Source organism: Mercurialis annua, linkage group LG7, assembly GCF_937616625.2.
Source record: "Mercurialis annua linkage group LG7, ddMerAnnu1.2, whole genome shotgun sequence".
In the NCBI taxonomy this organism is placed as follows: Eukaryota; Viridiplantae; Streptophyta; class Magnoliopsida; order Malpighiales; family Euphorbiaceae; genus Mercurialis; species Mercurialis annua.
The window spans coordinates 29,710,377-29,724,333 of record NC_065576.1 but is presented as its reverse complement, the minus strand read 5'-3'; the positions used below and the strand labels follow the sequence as shown (position 1 = coordinate 29,724,333).

The 13,957-nt window shown below is 40.9% G+C and overlaps 2 protein-coding genes across 2 annotated transcripts; one reads left to right on the top strand and one right to left on the bottom strand.

Annotated features, from left to right (window-relative positions):
- Positions 1–430: 430 nt before the first annotated feature.
- LOC126656994 (uncharacterized) lies at positions 431–1,294 on the top strand. Its single transcript, XM_050351615.1, has one exon. The coding sequence runs from the start codon at positions 431–433 to the stop codon at positions 1,292–1,294; it is 864 nt and encodes a 287-aa protein (XP_050207572.1).
- Positions 1,295–8,934: 7,640 nt separating this feature from the next.
- LOC126656993 (uncharacterized) lies at positions 8,935–10,917 on the bottom strand. The gene is made up of 3 exons (XM_050351614.1): positions 9,581–10,917; positions 9,303–9,382; positions 8,935–9,224 (listed from the first exon to the last, which is right to left on the bottom strand). The coding sequence occupies exons 1-3, from the start codon at positions 10,915–10,917 to the stop codon at positions 8,935–8,937; spliced, it is 1,707 nt and encodes a 568-aa protein (XP_050207571.1).
- Between the last annotated feature and the right edge of the window lie 3,040 nt (positions 10,918–13,957).

The window sequence follows — 13,957 nt, the reverse complement described above, 5'->3', positions numbered from 1 at the left end:
AGGGCGTACATCGAAAGATTCAATAACGAAGCCATGAAAATTGAAGACCTCAACAACGACACAGTGGTGCAGGTTAAAAAAGGGGACTCAGATGGGAGTTCTAGGCGACAAGCTAAGCTCGAAGAAATCAAAAACCTACCAGGAAGTCATGGCAGTAGCTCAAAAGTGTATCAACGTAGACGATGGACGAAGGCAGAAAACCAGCGAAGTGCCAAGGAAGGAAGAAAGCAAGGGAAGCGCTTCTCAAAGACAATCGCCGCACTCACGAAAGGATTATGGCACGAGTCACCGCAGCATCAGCAAGTACACACCATACGAAGAAAGCAACCATTGGAGAAATGACAATAGATACACCGGCGACTATCGAGATAGGTATGGCGACAGAGTGGAAGCATTCACACCACTAAACACCACAAGGGCGAACGTCCTGATGTGGGTCAAAGAAAACAGGATGCCGGTAACATGGCCCAGGAAGATGATCCACAGTATCGGAACGAGAGATGAAAACCGATACTGCAAGTTCCACGAGGACTATGGGCACGACACGGAAGAATACTATGATTTGAAGAAAGAAATAAAAAAACTGATAGATTCAGGAGCACTAAGGAAGTTCACAAGTCATAAGGAAGATAAGGAACAGAGAAAAGAAGGAACTGACAAGGAAGAAAAGAAGGAGGAAGAGAGGGGAAGAAAGAAGGAAATCGCGGGAGTCATCAATGTCATTATTGGAGGAAAAAGATTTAAAGAAGGGCGAAAAAGATTAAGGGGCGAGATAATGCAGGTAGCAGAGCAAGCAGGAAGAAGGGCGGAAGCAGCAAAAGTAATCACGTTCTCAGCGGAAGACGGAACACATGCGAAAGGATCCCACAATGATGCGCTGGTGGTGGAAGCAATCGTCAACAACTTCCTGGTGATGAAATTGCTAGTAGATGAAGGAAGCGCAATGAACCTGATAACGTGGGAAACGTTCAAAGGAATCGGCCGAGCACTAGGACAGCTCAAGCATTGCCCGGTGCCGATAATAGGACTCGGAGGAACACCAATCCAACCCAGGGGTCTGGCGGAAATAATGGTGGAATTTGGAAGAGGAGGTAGAGAGATGAAGGAAGTTAAAACAATGTTCTTAGTAGTCGATATGTCACTGGCTTACAACGGGATACCAGGGAGGCCGTTCCTATACTCTTCGAGGGCGATCACTAGCATCCGCTACCTGATCATGAAAATACCAACAACAGAGGGAGTAATCAGCGAAAAAGGAGATCAGGAGCCGCCAAATGCTACACTATCACCATGAAGGAAACAGAGGATAGAACGCCACCACAAGAAAGGTGTCAAAGACAGAAGGGCAAAGAGATAAGGATATCAGCCTTTATTTTAGTTATAATTAAAATTCTCTATGTCAATTTCAATATAATCAAAGTCCTCTTTTTATCCAAGTAGAAAAATGTAAACTAAAACAACAGATAGCAACAATCAAAATACGCAAACAAACGCGCATAAACAATCGACAAAAGAGATGCACAACTCATAAGGAAACGACCAAAACAGGAAAGGTACATACCTCTTAAGGCAAGAACAAATATAAAGAGATACATATCTCCTAAGGAAAAAGCCAAACAAAGGAGATACACATCTCCTCAAGGCAACGACCAAATATAATGAGATACATATCTCCTAAGGCAACAGCCAAACAAAGGAGATACATATCTCCTCAAGGCAATGGCCAAACAAAAGAAATACACATCTCCAAAGGCAACAAACAAACAAAGAAGATACGTACCTCCTCAAGAAAACTAAAACACAGTGATACATAACTTATATGAATAGTAAAAAAATAACGCATGTCGGCTGAGGCAACAACAAAATAAGAAAGGAACGGAGCATATAAAGAAAACAACAGGAATAAAAGGAGCAAATTCTGTAAAGCAAAGATCAAGCAACCAGAAACACAAGCAAGAAAAAGCAAACTAAAGAAAGCTAATCAAAAATAAAGAAACATTATTAAAATACATGCGCGGCACAAAAAGAGGCCACACTCTCAAAAAAGATATAAAATAAACAACAACACAACAAGACAAAAATCTCAAATCAAACGCCACCGGTCAAAGTAGGCAAACATTCAGTCACCAAGGATGAGGGAGCAAAAGAGACAGCAACCAGAGAAGAAGCAGGAGAAGTAAAACCCACAGCCAAGGGAAGAATGGAGGACATAACCCCAGGAGAAGGAGAAGTACTAATCAGTGCTTCATTAGCAGATCTTTGAGCTCCCAGTTGGGCAAGACACTGACCACGAAACTGGGCTAAATCGACATAAAGAAAGGAGAGATCTGCCACTAGATACTCTTTCAAAATAATCCACGTAATAGACCGACGGTAGTGCTAAAACATCAAGGGAACCACGCGGTAAGCCTCCTCCAACTGGTTCTCCAAAGCCTGGTTACGACACTTCAAACGAGAACGCTCTGACTCCACCTCCGCCCGATCAAGACAGACATTATTTAAAGAATCCTCCAGGTTCGCGACGTGATTCTCCTGCAACTGAACAGAACACTGCAAGGACTCCACCTGTTTTTCCCTCTGATCAAGTTGCTTCTCCAACGAAGTAGCAACAACGGTCTTCTCACAAAGCTTAATCTTCAACGACTCGTTAGAAGCCTTCAAAGAAAGAAGCTCCTCTGACTACCGCTTATGCGACTCCTGCAACCTCTTCACAAGCGTGGACATCTCCTCAAAATGAGAGTCAACCTCCGAGCGAGGATGGGCATAAGCTGAAAGACGAGTCCTATCATCCTCTAATCGACGAACATCATCAAGAAGACAAAAACAGGTGGCATAGATGGATGGCGCACCTCCTACACAAGAACTTGCCCAGCAACATATACTAGACATTGGTTTCGAAGATAGCCAGATATTGCATTCCGTACATGGTTGGAATAAAGTGGGGAGCCCTTCGGCAGAATAAAGCAACCCCGATCAACAACGCTTCCCTTAAAAACAAAGGTGGAACGAGGAACGTCCCGGCGCGGACGAGGAGCAGGCTCCACAAACGAATCAGGAGGGCCGGTAGCAGGTCACTTCTAAGTCTCTTCAGAATAAACCAAAGGAAAAGAGGCGGAAGACGTAGTCGCAGGAGACGAAACCACCACCACTGAAACGGAATCTACAGCGACAGAGGAGAGAGCCCTAGAAGATGCAGTAACAGGCAAGACGATCGGGATAGAAGTTAGAGAAGCATCAGCCGTGGACGGAAGAAGATCGCCTGTAGAAACAAATAGCCCATCCTCAGTGTCGACAAAAGATAAATAAAAGGTGTTGCCGACCAATCTTCCAGAGGAAGAGTATAATAATGGTGACATCATCGTCACTCAACATACCCACATCCATAGCATCGAAAATATTTTTGGCCATTCTGATGAAAGAAGTAAAAACAAAGCAAAGAAAAAGGAAAAGGAAAACCCAAAAGAAGTATAAGAGGAAAATATCAAAGAGGGAAACTATTTATAAGCTTTCCTCGGAAGGGAAAAGAAAAAAATAGAAGGACAAAAGAGGAAAAATACAGAAGAAATAAATGGCAATAAATCAACTGTAACCACTATGGCACTAGAACCGAAGAGGCACAAGCAACCCAACCGTCAAAAGTGGTCTGGAGAGAGAAGCATGACGCGCGAGAAAAGAGGGAGAGTCAGAAAGACGTGACAGCCATTAATGCACTACAACACGGCACTATAAATACAGGGGAAAAAAGGAAGAATACCAGACGCAAAATTTAAAAATAAAATAAAGAAGGGAGTCTTTCTGAGCCTTTTGTAGCTTTCTTAAATTGAGGTAAAAAAAACCAGGCAACCAAAGTAAGCTACGAAAAGCACAGGAAGAACCCAAAAAAATAAAAAAGAAAGAGAAGAGAAATAATAGAAGGTTGTTCTAACTTCCACAAAGCAGGGGGTCTCCTGAGCTTCATTGTAGCCTGTTTTGGTTGGGTTAAACCAAACTAGACAATCAAAACATGCTACAAAAACCACAAATAGAACCCAAGAATAGAAAAGACAGAAAGTCGAAAGCCAAACTGGTCATTTCGGACATCCGGAAAAGATGCATATGTCGGCAGATACGAAAGTTAGCGAACGTGACGACATCCACAACCAGAGAGCAGGACAAGACGTAAAATTCATTGATCGTAATGATCAAGGCTCGACATAAATACCCAGTCACTACGATAAAAAGCAGGGGGGGTTAATGATGGAATATACAAATAAACCAAGTAAAAACAGGATAACCATAAATCCCACATCGGCTAGGAAAGAAGCAAACAAAGCACGCCACACACGCTATAAAAGGGCCACAAACCCACAAACGGCGCCAATTGATGGATTTTGCCTTCTTATCCAGTGAATTAGACCTGCAATACAGGGTCGAAGCTAATCGAACGGTGGTTGTCCGATTAACTCTCCGATGCTAAAGTCAGTTTAGAGCTTTGAGTAGCGTTTTCAGTATATGAATGTAGTTGTGTGTTTAGGCATACCTCATACTCCTTTAATAGTGGATGATAGTATACCTTATAGAGTGATAATAGGAAGGTGAATCCTACTTTGTAGGGTTTAATCCTAATTAGGAGTGATATTACTTATTCAGACATGAGTCCTATTTAGGAACGTCTTACTAAATAGTCTCGTCTTTCTAAGTTAGAGGTTATCTTTCTAAGTTTGAGTTTGTATCCAAATAGGTAAGATACTCTAAAATATTCAGTAGATCTGGTGATCTGTCTGAATCCCAGGGTCGACGCGCTTTGTCCGAGTCCTCTAGGATTCGGCATTATTCCTGTCGAATAAGTCGGGGCGGATCCTATGGATTCGCCATCTTGTTTCGTATGTTTTGGTCCTACGGGCTGGAGTCCGGTATCGTCTGAGAATGGATCTTCTGCGACTCGGCTCTATTATAGTTAAGATAGAATTCGGTATCCATCAGTAATTAACCCAAATAATAAATAGTACTTCAGCAACAGTTCCGGTATTTGATGCATCTGAGGATGCCTTACTTCAGCAACAATTCTAGTATTTAATGCATCCGAGGATGCCTTCTCATTCAACACTGCATTTATCCATCAAATTAATTAAAAAATATGTCTATAATGTCACTTTTATTAAATTTTTTGATTAAAGTAAATTAGAATAAGAAAAGGGATTAGTTCGGAGAGAGTTTGCATAATTATAGGATTAGGAGTTTTGGATAAATATAAATTAATAAAAATTAAAATTAAAATAAGTGGTTTGAAAAAGTTAGAAACTATGAGAAGCCTCTTTTAGTCCTCACAATTATATATGTACTAGTCGTAAGATCACGCATTTGCGCGGAGTTAAAATAAATTTTGTATTAAAATAAAAATGTTGACAAAAATTGATATATTTACTTGCATTTTATATTCTATATATTTAATTAGTCAAAATCTAATTTTTTGTATTGTCCATTGATCTTTTATCTTTTTACAAATTTGTCTACAATTATTTATAATAAATTGTGGACTGAGAATTATTACTCTTAATATTTTATGAAATTTATTAAATTTGCTTGTGCGATTTGATATTTTTTTTTAATAAAATCCATATTCTTTTTCTAATATAAAATATGTACTTGATATATAGTCTATGATTGTATACTTGTAAAACAGAGCATATTTGTTTTAGTTATTTTATACCTAATGGAGTTTGCCTTCTGATCCGGTGAATGAAACCTGCAAAACAGGGTAGAAGCTAACCGGACAGGGTTGTCCGATTAACTCTCCGATACTAAAGTCAGTTTAAAGCTTTGAGCAGAGTTTTGAGTATATTAATATAGTTGTGTGTTTAGGCATACCCCATGCTCCTTTTATAGTAAATGATTGCATACATTGTACTGTTGTAATAGGAAAGTGAATCTTAATTTGTAGGGATTGACCCTGATTATGAGTAATCTTCCTTATTCAGACATGAGTCCTATTTAGGAACGTCTTCCTAAATAGTCTCGTCTTCCTAAGTTAGAGCTTATCTTCCTAAGTTGGAATTTGCATCCAAATAGGAAAGATACTTCGAGATTATGTAGTAGATCTGGCAATCTATCCGAATCCCGGGGCCGACGCGCTTTGCCCGAGTCCTCGGGGATTCGGTCTTTGTCGTTGAATGGTATCAAGGCAAATCCTGTGGATTCGACTGTCTTCCTTATATGTTTGGTTCTTCTGGCAGGAGTCTGATATCGTCTGAGAGTGGATTTCCTGCGACTCGGCTCCATCATAGTTAAGATAGGATTCGGTATCCATCATTAGCCCCCCCCCTGCAAGTGAGCTGAAGTCTTGATATTTATGCATTAGTAAATTTTACCTCTTTTGGACCTGAGTCATTTTGTATTCTGGCGAGTCGTTTTGTTTTTTTTTTATTTTTTCTTCTTTCTGCCATGTGGCATTCATCGGCGAACTGTGGTTCCTGGATGAGAGACAAGTGTCTCCTTTGTATGACATTTGTCATTCATCCGACACGACCCTTAGGGTTTCGTCTCTTCAACTTCCCGGTCCTTCCTTCTGCGTATTAAAACGTTCATTTGTCATTTTTCTTCTTTTACTTCCATTTTTTTGCAAAAAACTTTCATATTTCTTCAAGCAATTTGCTGTTTCTATTACATTACTTGTCTCCAAGATTTCTCGTTTTCAGGTTGCTCCATATCTTTCCTTTGATCCAGCGTATTTATTTCGAGGTATTTGTGCTTTTCTTTTTGCTTCTTTTGATCTTCTATTTTAATATCTGGGTTTCGTTCATTGTCTGTTCTTCGTGTTCTTCCTGTTTCATCTTTTTTCTCCTCTTTTGATCTTTTGAAATCGAAATTTCATCATCTTTCCTTGTTTTCCCCCCATTTTAATTTTAAAATGTCAGAAACGATAGATAGGATTCGGGGTGCTTGTGATGACTTAGAGCATACCCGAAGTTCTTTATTTGTTAAACAAATAACAGATTTTACTAAAGAATTTGATTTTCCCGAGTCGTATATTATTGTAAAGCGTGGGAAAACGTATCGGGCGAATCATAGTACCGATTCGCCTTTGAAAATTATTGTTTTTCATGAACAGTTTTCGGCGGATCTTCGATTTCCTCTCGAGTCTTTGATTATAGACATTTGTCATAATTTACATGTTCCTCTTGGTCAGCTTCATCCGAATGCGATTTGCGTTATTTGCTCCTTTATTGAGTCATGTAGAGAGCCTTCTCTTAATTTATTTAATTATTTTTATATCTTCTCCTGCCGAAAGGATGAGGAATTTATTTTTGCTGGTGGTCGACCGAATCGGTCTCTGTTTTCTCTTCCTTCTTCTTTAAAGGGCTGGACTTCGAATTTTTCCTCATCCAACATACTTCCTTTTCTTCTTTTTCGCGAACCTTTGCTCAAAGTAAAGTTTCGCTTTCTTCTATTCCTTCTTTATCTGACGAAGAGAGGGACTTCGCCCAAGCACTTTTTTCAAATCGTCGGGTCGACAAGCCTAACACCGTTCTTTTAGAGCGATATTTACATCGTCGTGATTTACTTTTGGCGGATCTTCCGTTAGAAGGTATTTTTCTAACTTTTGCTATTTTCTGTCTTTTGGTAGGATGTTAACTTCTCTTGATCATCTCCTTCATAATTGTACTGTTGATATGACTGTAGATATGGGCGAAGTTACTAGTGGAGTCGTCCCCACCTCTGCTGCTATCCCGAGCTCGAGCTCAATAGACCTTTCTCCTGTTGCTGATCAGGTGCCACCTGTTAGGCCCGAGTCTGTTTCGTCTCATCCGAAGGACTCAGAGTCTTCTATGGAGGAGGTGCCAGCTGTTGGCAAGAAACGGCCTTCTGAAGATCAGACCGGCCCTTCTTCTAAACGGCTCAGGAAGAGGAAGGCTTCAAAGGAAACCTCTGGTGGCGAAACGCCTCGCTTTGCTGCATGGGCGGATGCTCAAGATCCGCCTCGGCTGTCGAACGCAGCTATCCTTCATGCTTGCATGGAGAATATTATGATCAAGTAGGACATAGAGTCCATAGATCGAGACCATGGTGATGGTCTCGCTGAATTTGCCTGTCTTGGCGATTTTTTGGTAAGCTTTATTTCATTTATTTCTATATTGTCATTTATTGTCTTGTACTTATCTCTTCTTTTATTTCGTAGTTGGTTCAGTCGATCAGCGTATTAGAGAAACGCCGTCGAGACGCTGTGGCTCAGCTGAAGAAACTCCAGGAAGACTCCGAGTCCTGGCAATCGAAGAAATTAAAGATGGAACAAGCTCTTGGTGAAGCGGATGGTCTTAATCAACAATTGCGCTCTTCCAAGGCCGCCAAGGAGAAGGAGATCTCGGATTTAGAGGCTCGGGTTCGGACTTTGTCCGAAGAGAACCAGACTCTAAAGTCTTCTTCAAATTCCCTTATAAAGGAACGGGATGGTCTGAAGAAGGAGGAAGAGCACCTTCGCCATTGATTGGGCGAGTCTGGGGGTTTTACTCGCAGCTCGACCCGGCCTCATTGGCGAAAGAGGTGAAGGCAAAGTTGGATAAGCAAATACAGGATGCTTTAAAGAAGATAGCTTAGCTTTTCCTTTTTTTCTTGACTTTTGTATGGGATCATGGCGGATCCGATGTAGATCGCGTTGTAATTTACTTCTGATTAATATATGATCTTTTTCCACTCATTATCCATTGTGTTTTTTTCCCGAGTTAATCTAAACTCGTTATTCTTGCTTTTTATTTCGCGAAGTTAATTTAAACTTCATGAATGCGTAATCACGAACCCAATTAAGATTCAGATGTATATAATTTGTTTGTAGGTCCAAACGGATCTTGTTTGTGTTTTTGGACTCAAACGAGTCTTTTTGTTTTAACTAGTGCTCAAACGAGTCTGTTAAATTTATATGTATCTCATTATCGAATCTTCTTTATTTCATAACGAGCTAGACTATTGGTAGTATTTTCTTAGATGTTCTACGTTCCAATATCTTGGGACCATGGATCCGGTCATTGTTTTTAGCTTGTATGCGCCTTTTCCAGTAGTTTCTTCCACTATGTAGGGTCCTTCCCAATTCAGTTGCATTTTATTTACTCCAGCAATTCCTCTGCCAATTTCGGCGTTTCGTAGGACGAGATCGCCTACTTGAAATTCCCTCGAGTTTATTCTCCTGTTGTGATACTTGGCAGCTTGTTTCTTATAAGCCACAGCTCGAATTCCTGCTTGATGTCTTCTCCCCTCTAGTAGGTCAAGGCATAGCCTTATTTTTTATTCGTTCGCCTCTTCTTCCGGGTAGTTTACTCTGATACTCAGTATACCGATCTCTACAGGTATTACCGCTTCAGTGCCATAGGCGAGCCTGATGGGTGTCTCGCCCGTTCCTTTTCTTGGGGTCGTCCTGTATGCCCACAGGACGCTATAGAGTTTGTCTATCCAATTTTCTTTATATTGGGCCAGTCATTTCTTTATTCCTTGCACTATGGTTCGGTTCGTTACTTCGATCATCCCATTTGTCTGGGGGTGCGCTACCGATGTAAACTTTAGGTTTATCATTAGATCTTCGCAAAATTTCTTGAATCTCTTACCATCGAACTACTTTCCATTATCTGCTACTATTGTATGAGGTATGCCGAACCGACATATTACTTCGTTTTTAAAGAACTCCTCCACTCTAGCCGCGGTTATTGTTGAGACTGGCGCTACTTCAACCCACTTTGTGAAGTGTTCGACTGCTACGATCAAAAATTTCATTTGGTTTCTTCCAGATTCGAATGGTCCTACTATATCAATTCCCCATGTGGCGAACGGACAAGGACTCTCTAGGGATCCCTTTGGTACTGCTGGCCGGTGGTTGACGTTGTCGTGCCTTTGGCCTTTATCACATTTTTTCACCAGTGCTTTCGCATCTTCTTTGATGGTTGGCCAGTAGTACCCTTGAAGCATTGTTTTTCTTGCAATGGTGACCGCTCCTTCGTGTGCCGCGCATATTCCTTCATGGATTTTCTTATGGATTGAGCTTCCACTTTTTGGCGAGACGCATCTTGACCAAGGATGATTTAGGGAGGTCCGGTAAAGGACTCCGTTATGACATGAGTAGTTGGCTGATTTGCGGATGGTCCGGATTGCTTCAACGTTGTCTATAAGTAGTTCTCCTTGGTCTAAGTATTTGATTAGCGGGGTCATCCAGGAGTCGGCTTCGTCGATAGTCATTATTGCTTCTTTTTTTATGCTTGGTGAAGCGAGAGTTTCTTTTAGCTGCATTTTTGTGAATAGATCTCCCAGCTCGGACGCTGACTTGGCGATGGCGTCAGCATCGGTATTTTCTTCTCGTGGGATTTGCATGATTTCCCACTGTCCTCCCTGTGCTTCTAGTTGGCGAAGTAGCTTTGTGACTTTTTCCAAGTATTCGATCATTCCTGCTTCTTTGGCATGATATTCTCCCTTGACTTGATTCACTACCAGCTGAGAGTCACTGTATATCTTCAAGATTTTTGTTTGTATTTCCAGAGCTAAACCGAGTCCTGCGATCAGGGCTTCATATTCTGCAGCGTTGTTGCTAGCGGTGAATTGGATATTTACTCCATATTCCATTTTCACCTTTTTGGGTCCTTTGAGAATGGCTCCCGCTCCTTCTCCCTTTTCATTCAAAGCTCCATCTACGTGAAGTTTCCATACTAATTCTGGTACAAATTCTTCCGCTTTGCCGGGGGTTATTTCGGCTACGAAATCCGCCAAAGCTTGCGCTTTTAGTGTTGGGCGGGGTTCGTATCGGCTATCGTGCACACTAAGTTGGATGGACCAATGGACGAGTCTCCCGGATGTCTTAGGTCTTTGGATCGCCTTTCTCAGGGGCTGATTTGTTCTCACCACCATATTATGGCTTTGGAAGTAGTATTTTAGCTTTTTAGTTGTGGTTACTACAGCGAGCGCCATTTTTTAAATCTCTGGGTATCTCGTTTCCGCTCCTTTCAATACTTGGCTTATATAGTAAATCGATTTCAGCCCGCCGTCTTCTTCTCTTACCTGCACAATCCCTATGGTTTCTTTCGTTGCACAGATGTATAAGTAGAGTTTTTCCCCTTATAGCTGTCGACTGGGCAATGGTGGGGTGGTTAGGAATTTTTTCAGTTCTTCGAATGCTTCCTCGCAATCTTTGTTCCATTCAAATTTTTGTGTCCCTTTCATGGCATTGAAGAATGGCAGAAATCTCTTGGCCGAGAAGGACATGAATATTCCGAGTGCTGTGATTCGCCCGTTTAGCTTTTGGACTTCGTTTATACTTCTAGGGGCCTTCATGTCCATTATTGCCTTGATGTTTTCTGGATTCACCTCTATTCCTCTCTGGGATATCATGAATCCCAGGAACTTCCCTCATTGTACTCCGAATGTGCATTTGTCTGGATTCAGTTTCATCCCAAATTTGTTCAGGATTTTGAATGTTTTTTCTAGGTTTTTTGCGTGGCTTTCCTCATTCTCGCTTTTAATGATTAAGTCGTCTACATATACTTAGACTCGCTTTCCGATTTCAGCTTTAAACATAAAGTCCATGAGCCTTTGGTACGTTGCTCCAGCATTTTTCAGCCCGAAGGGCATCGCCGTGTAGCAATAGGTCCCTCCTTCAGTGATGAATGACGTTTTTTCTTGATCCTGCTCTATCATCTGTATTTGGTGATGGCCTTGGGCGGCGTCCGTAGGCTGTACATTGCGTGTCCAACAGTAGAATCCACGAGTTGGTCAATATTAAGTAGCGGGTATCTATCCTTGGGACAAGCTTTGTTCAAGTCGGTGTAGTCTATACACATCCTGTTTTTTCCGTTAGCTTTTTTTACGATCACTACGTTGGCTACCCATTCATGATAATGCACTTCTCTGATGAATCCAACTTTCTCGAGTTTTTCTACTTCTTCAGCTATTATTCTTTGCTTTTCCTCCGAGAATTTCCATTTCCTTTGTCTGACTGGGGTGTCCGCTTCTGCTACGTTTAAGCCGTGGGTGATGGCGTGCGGGTCGATTCCAACGATCTCCGAAGCTTTTGCGGTGAACGTTTCGATGTTCTTTTTCAGCATTGTAGTGATTTCTCTTTCGATTTTGGGTTTCATGAATGCTCCCAAATTTACTCTTTTTTCCTCGTTAAGTTCTAACTTCTTCGTCTCCCCTTCCAGGGCTGTTTCTTTTTCTTCAGTGTCGTGATTGAGGATTTCTTCAATCGACAATGTTTCAAAAGATTCCATTATTGCCTGGTCGTAGCATTCTCAATCACGACATTGAAGAAAAAGAAACAGCTCTGGAAGGCGAGACGAAGAAGTTAGAACTTAACGAGGAAAAAAGAGTGAATTTGGGAGCAAACATGAAACCCAAAATCAAAAGAGAAATCACTACAATGCTGAAAAAGAACATCGGAACATTCGCCGTAAAAGTTTCGGAGATCGTTGGAATCGACCCGCACGTCATCACCCACGACTTAAACGTAGCAGAAGCGGCCACCCCAGTCAGACAAAGGAAAAGGAAATTATGGGCGTTTCTCTTGGATTTTCTTCAGAATCGTCTCTTCCATGCTCATGGTTTTCTGGGTTTTCTTCTTCCTTTCCTCCCTCGTGTCATCCTTGGTTTCTCTCTTCGTTTCCTCCCTCGTTTCTTCCTTGTTTTCTCTCTTCATTCCTTCCTTCATTTCTTCCCTGGTTTCTCTCTTCATTCTTTCCTCCGTTTCTGTCCTCGTTTCTCCTTTCGCTTCTTCCTAGCATATCGTTGTAGAGGTCTTGAGCTGCCATGGCTGGCGTTCGTTCTTCGTCAGTTCCTAGATTGAAAGCAATTGGATAGCTTCCTCTCATCGGGATTGTCCGGTATTGGGGAGTAGAAATGGAGGTTCCATCGACATCGCTCTTCCCAACAAAGTTGTGCATCCCGTCTTCAGTAACATTAATGATCTCCGGTGTATTTTTGGTGTCCATTGGCTGCTTGTCTTTTAGGTTCATTCATTCAGAAGTCATCTTTTTCAATAGTATTTGTTTTGAGTTCAGAGAAGCTCCTTCGATTTTGAAGTTTAGTTAAGCTTTTCCCACAGACGGGAATGAGACCTGTAAAACAGGGTAGAAGCTAACCAGACGGTGGTTGTCCGATTAACTCTCTGATGTTAAAGTCAGTTTAGAACTTTGAGCAGCGTTTGAAGTATATTAATGTAGTTGTGTGTTTAGGCATACCTCATGCTCCTTTTATAGTAGATGATTGCATACCTAGTAGTGTTGTAATAGGAAAGTGAATCCTACTTTGTAGGGATTGGCCTTGATTATGAGTGATCTTCCTTATTCAGACATGAGTACTATTTAGGAACGTCTTCCTAAATAGTCTCGTCTTCCTAAGTTAGAGCTTATCTTCCTAAGTTGGAATTTGCATCCAAATAGGAAAGATACTTCGAGATTATGTAGTAGATCTGGCAATCTATCCGAATCCCGGGGCCGAGGCGCTTTGCCCGAGTCCTCGGGGATTCGGTCTTTGTCTTGTTGAATGGTATCAAGGCAAATCCTGTGGATTCGGCTGTCTTCCTTATATGTTTGGTTCTTCTGGAAGGAGTCTGATATCGTCTGAGAGTGGATTTCCTGCGACTCGGCTCCATCATAGTTAAGATAGGATTCAGTATCCATTAATCTAACATAAATTATTGTTAACTTGGCATATGAATTCATTAAAAAAAAATTAAAATTCAAAAGTAAGTAAATTGAACTTTTTCATTGTTTATATAAAAATAATTATATGCGTGTTTATTGACTTATTCGTTAGGCATAAGACAAATATTAAATATAATGTATTTATGTTTCAATTTTAGCTGTTTTATTTCAGATTACGTTGTATATATATGAACTTATAAAGAGAATAAAAAATAAGTAAATTGAACTTTTTTGTTATTATATAATTATGGACTTATTTTTCAGATATATTTTCAAACCAAAATCCAACAGTTTTAAATGGTTAACCGATT

What these genes read in the sequence shown, in the direction of transcription:
- LOC126656994 (XM_050351615.1), top strand. Translation starts at nt 431, where the DNA reads ATGTGGGTCAAAGAAAACAGGATGCCGGTAACATGGCCCAGGAAGATG.
- LOC126656993 (XM_050351614.1), bottom strand. Translation starts at nt 10,917, where the DNA reads ATGGCGCTCGCTGTAGTAACCACAACTAAAAAGCTAAAATACTACTTC. An exon ending in ATAGTAGCAGATAATGGAAA is followed by an intron (nt 9,383 to 9,580) that starts GTAGTTCGATGG and finishes GTGGGCATACAG; the next exon opens with GACGACCCCAAGAAAAGGAA. An exon ending in GGTAATACCTGTAGAGATCG is followed by an intron (nt 9,225 to 9,302) that starts GTATACTGAGTA and finishes TTGACCTACTAG; the next exon opens with AGGGGAGAAGACATCAAGCA.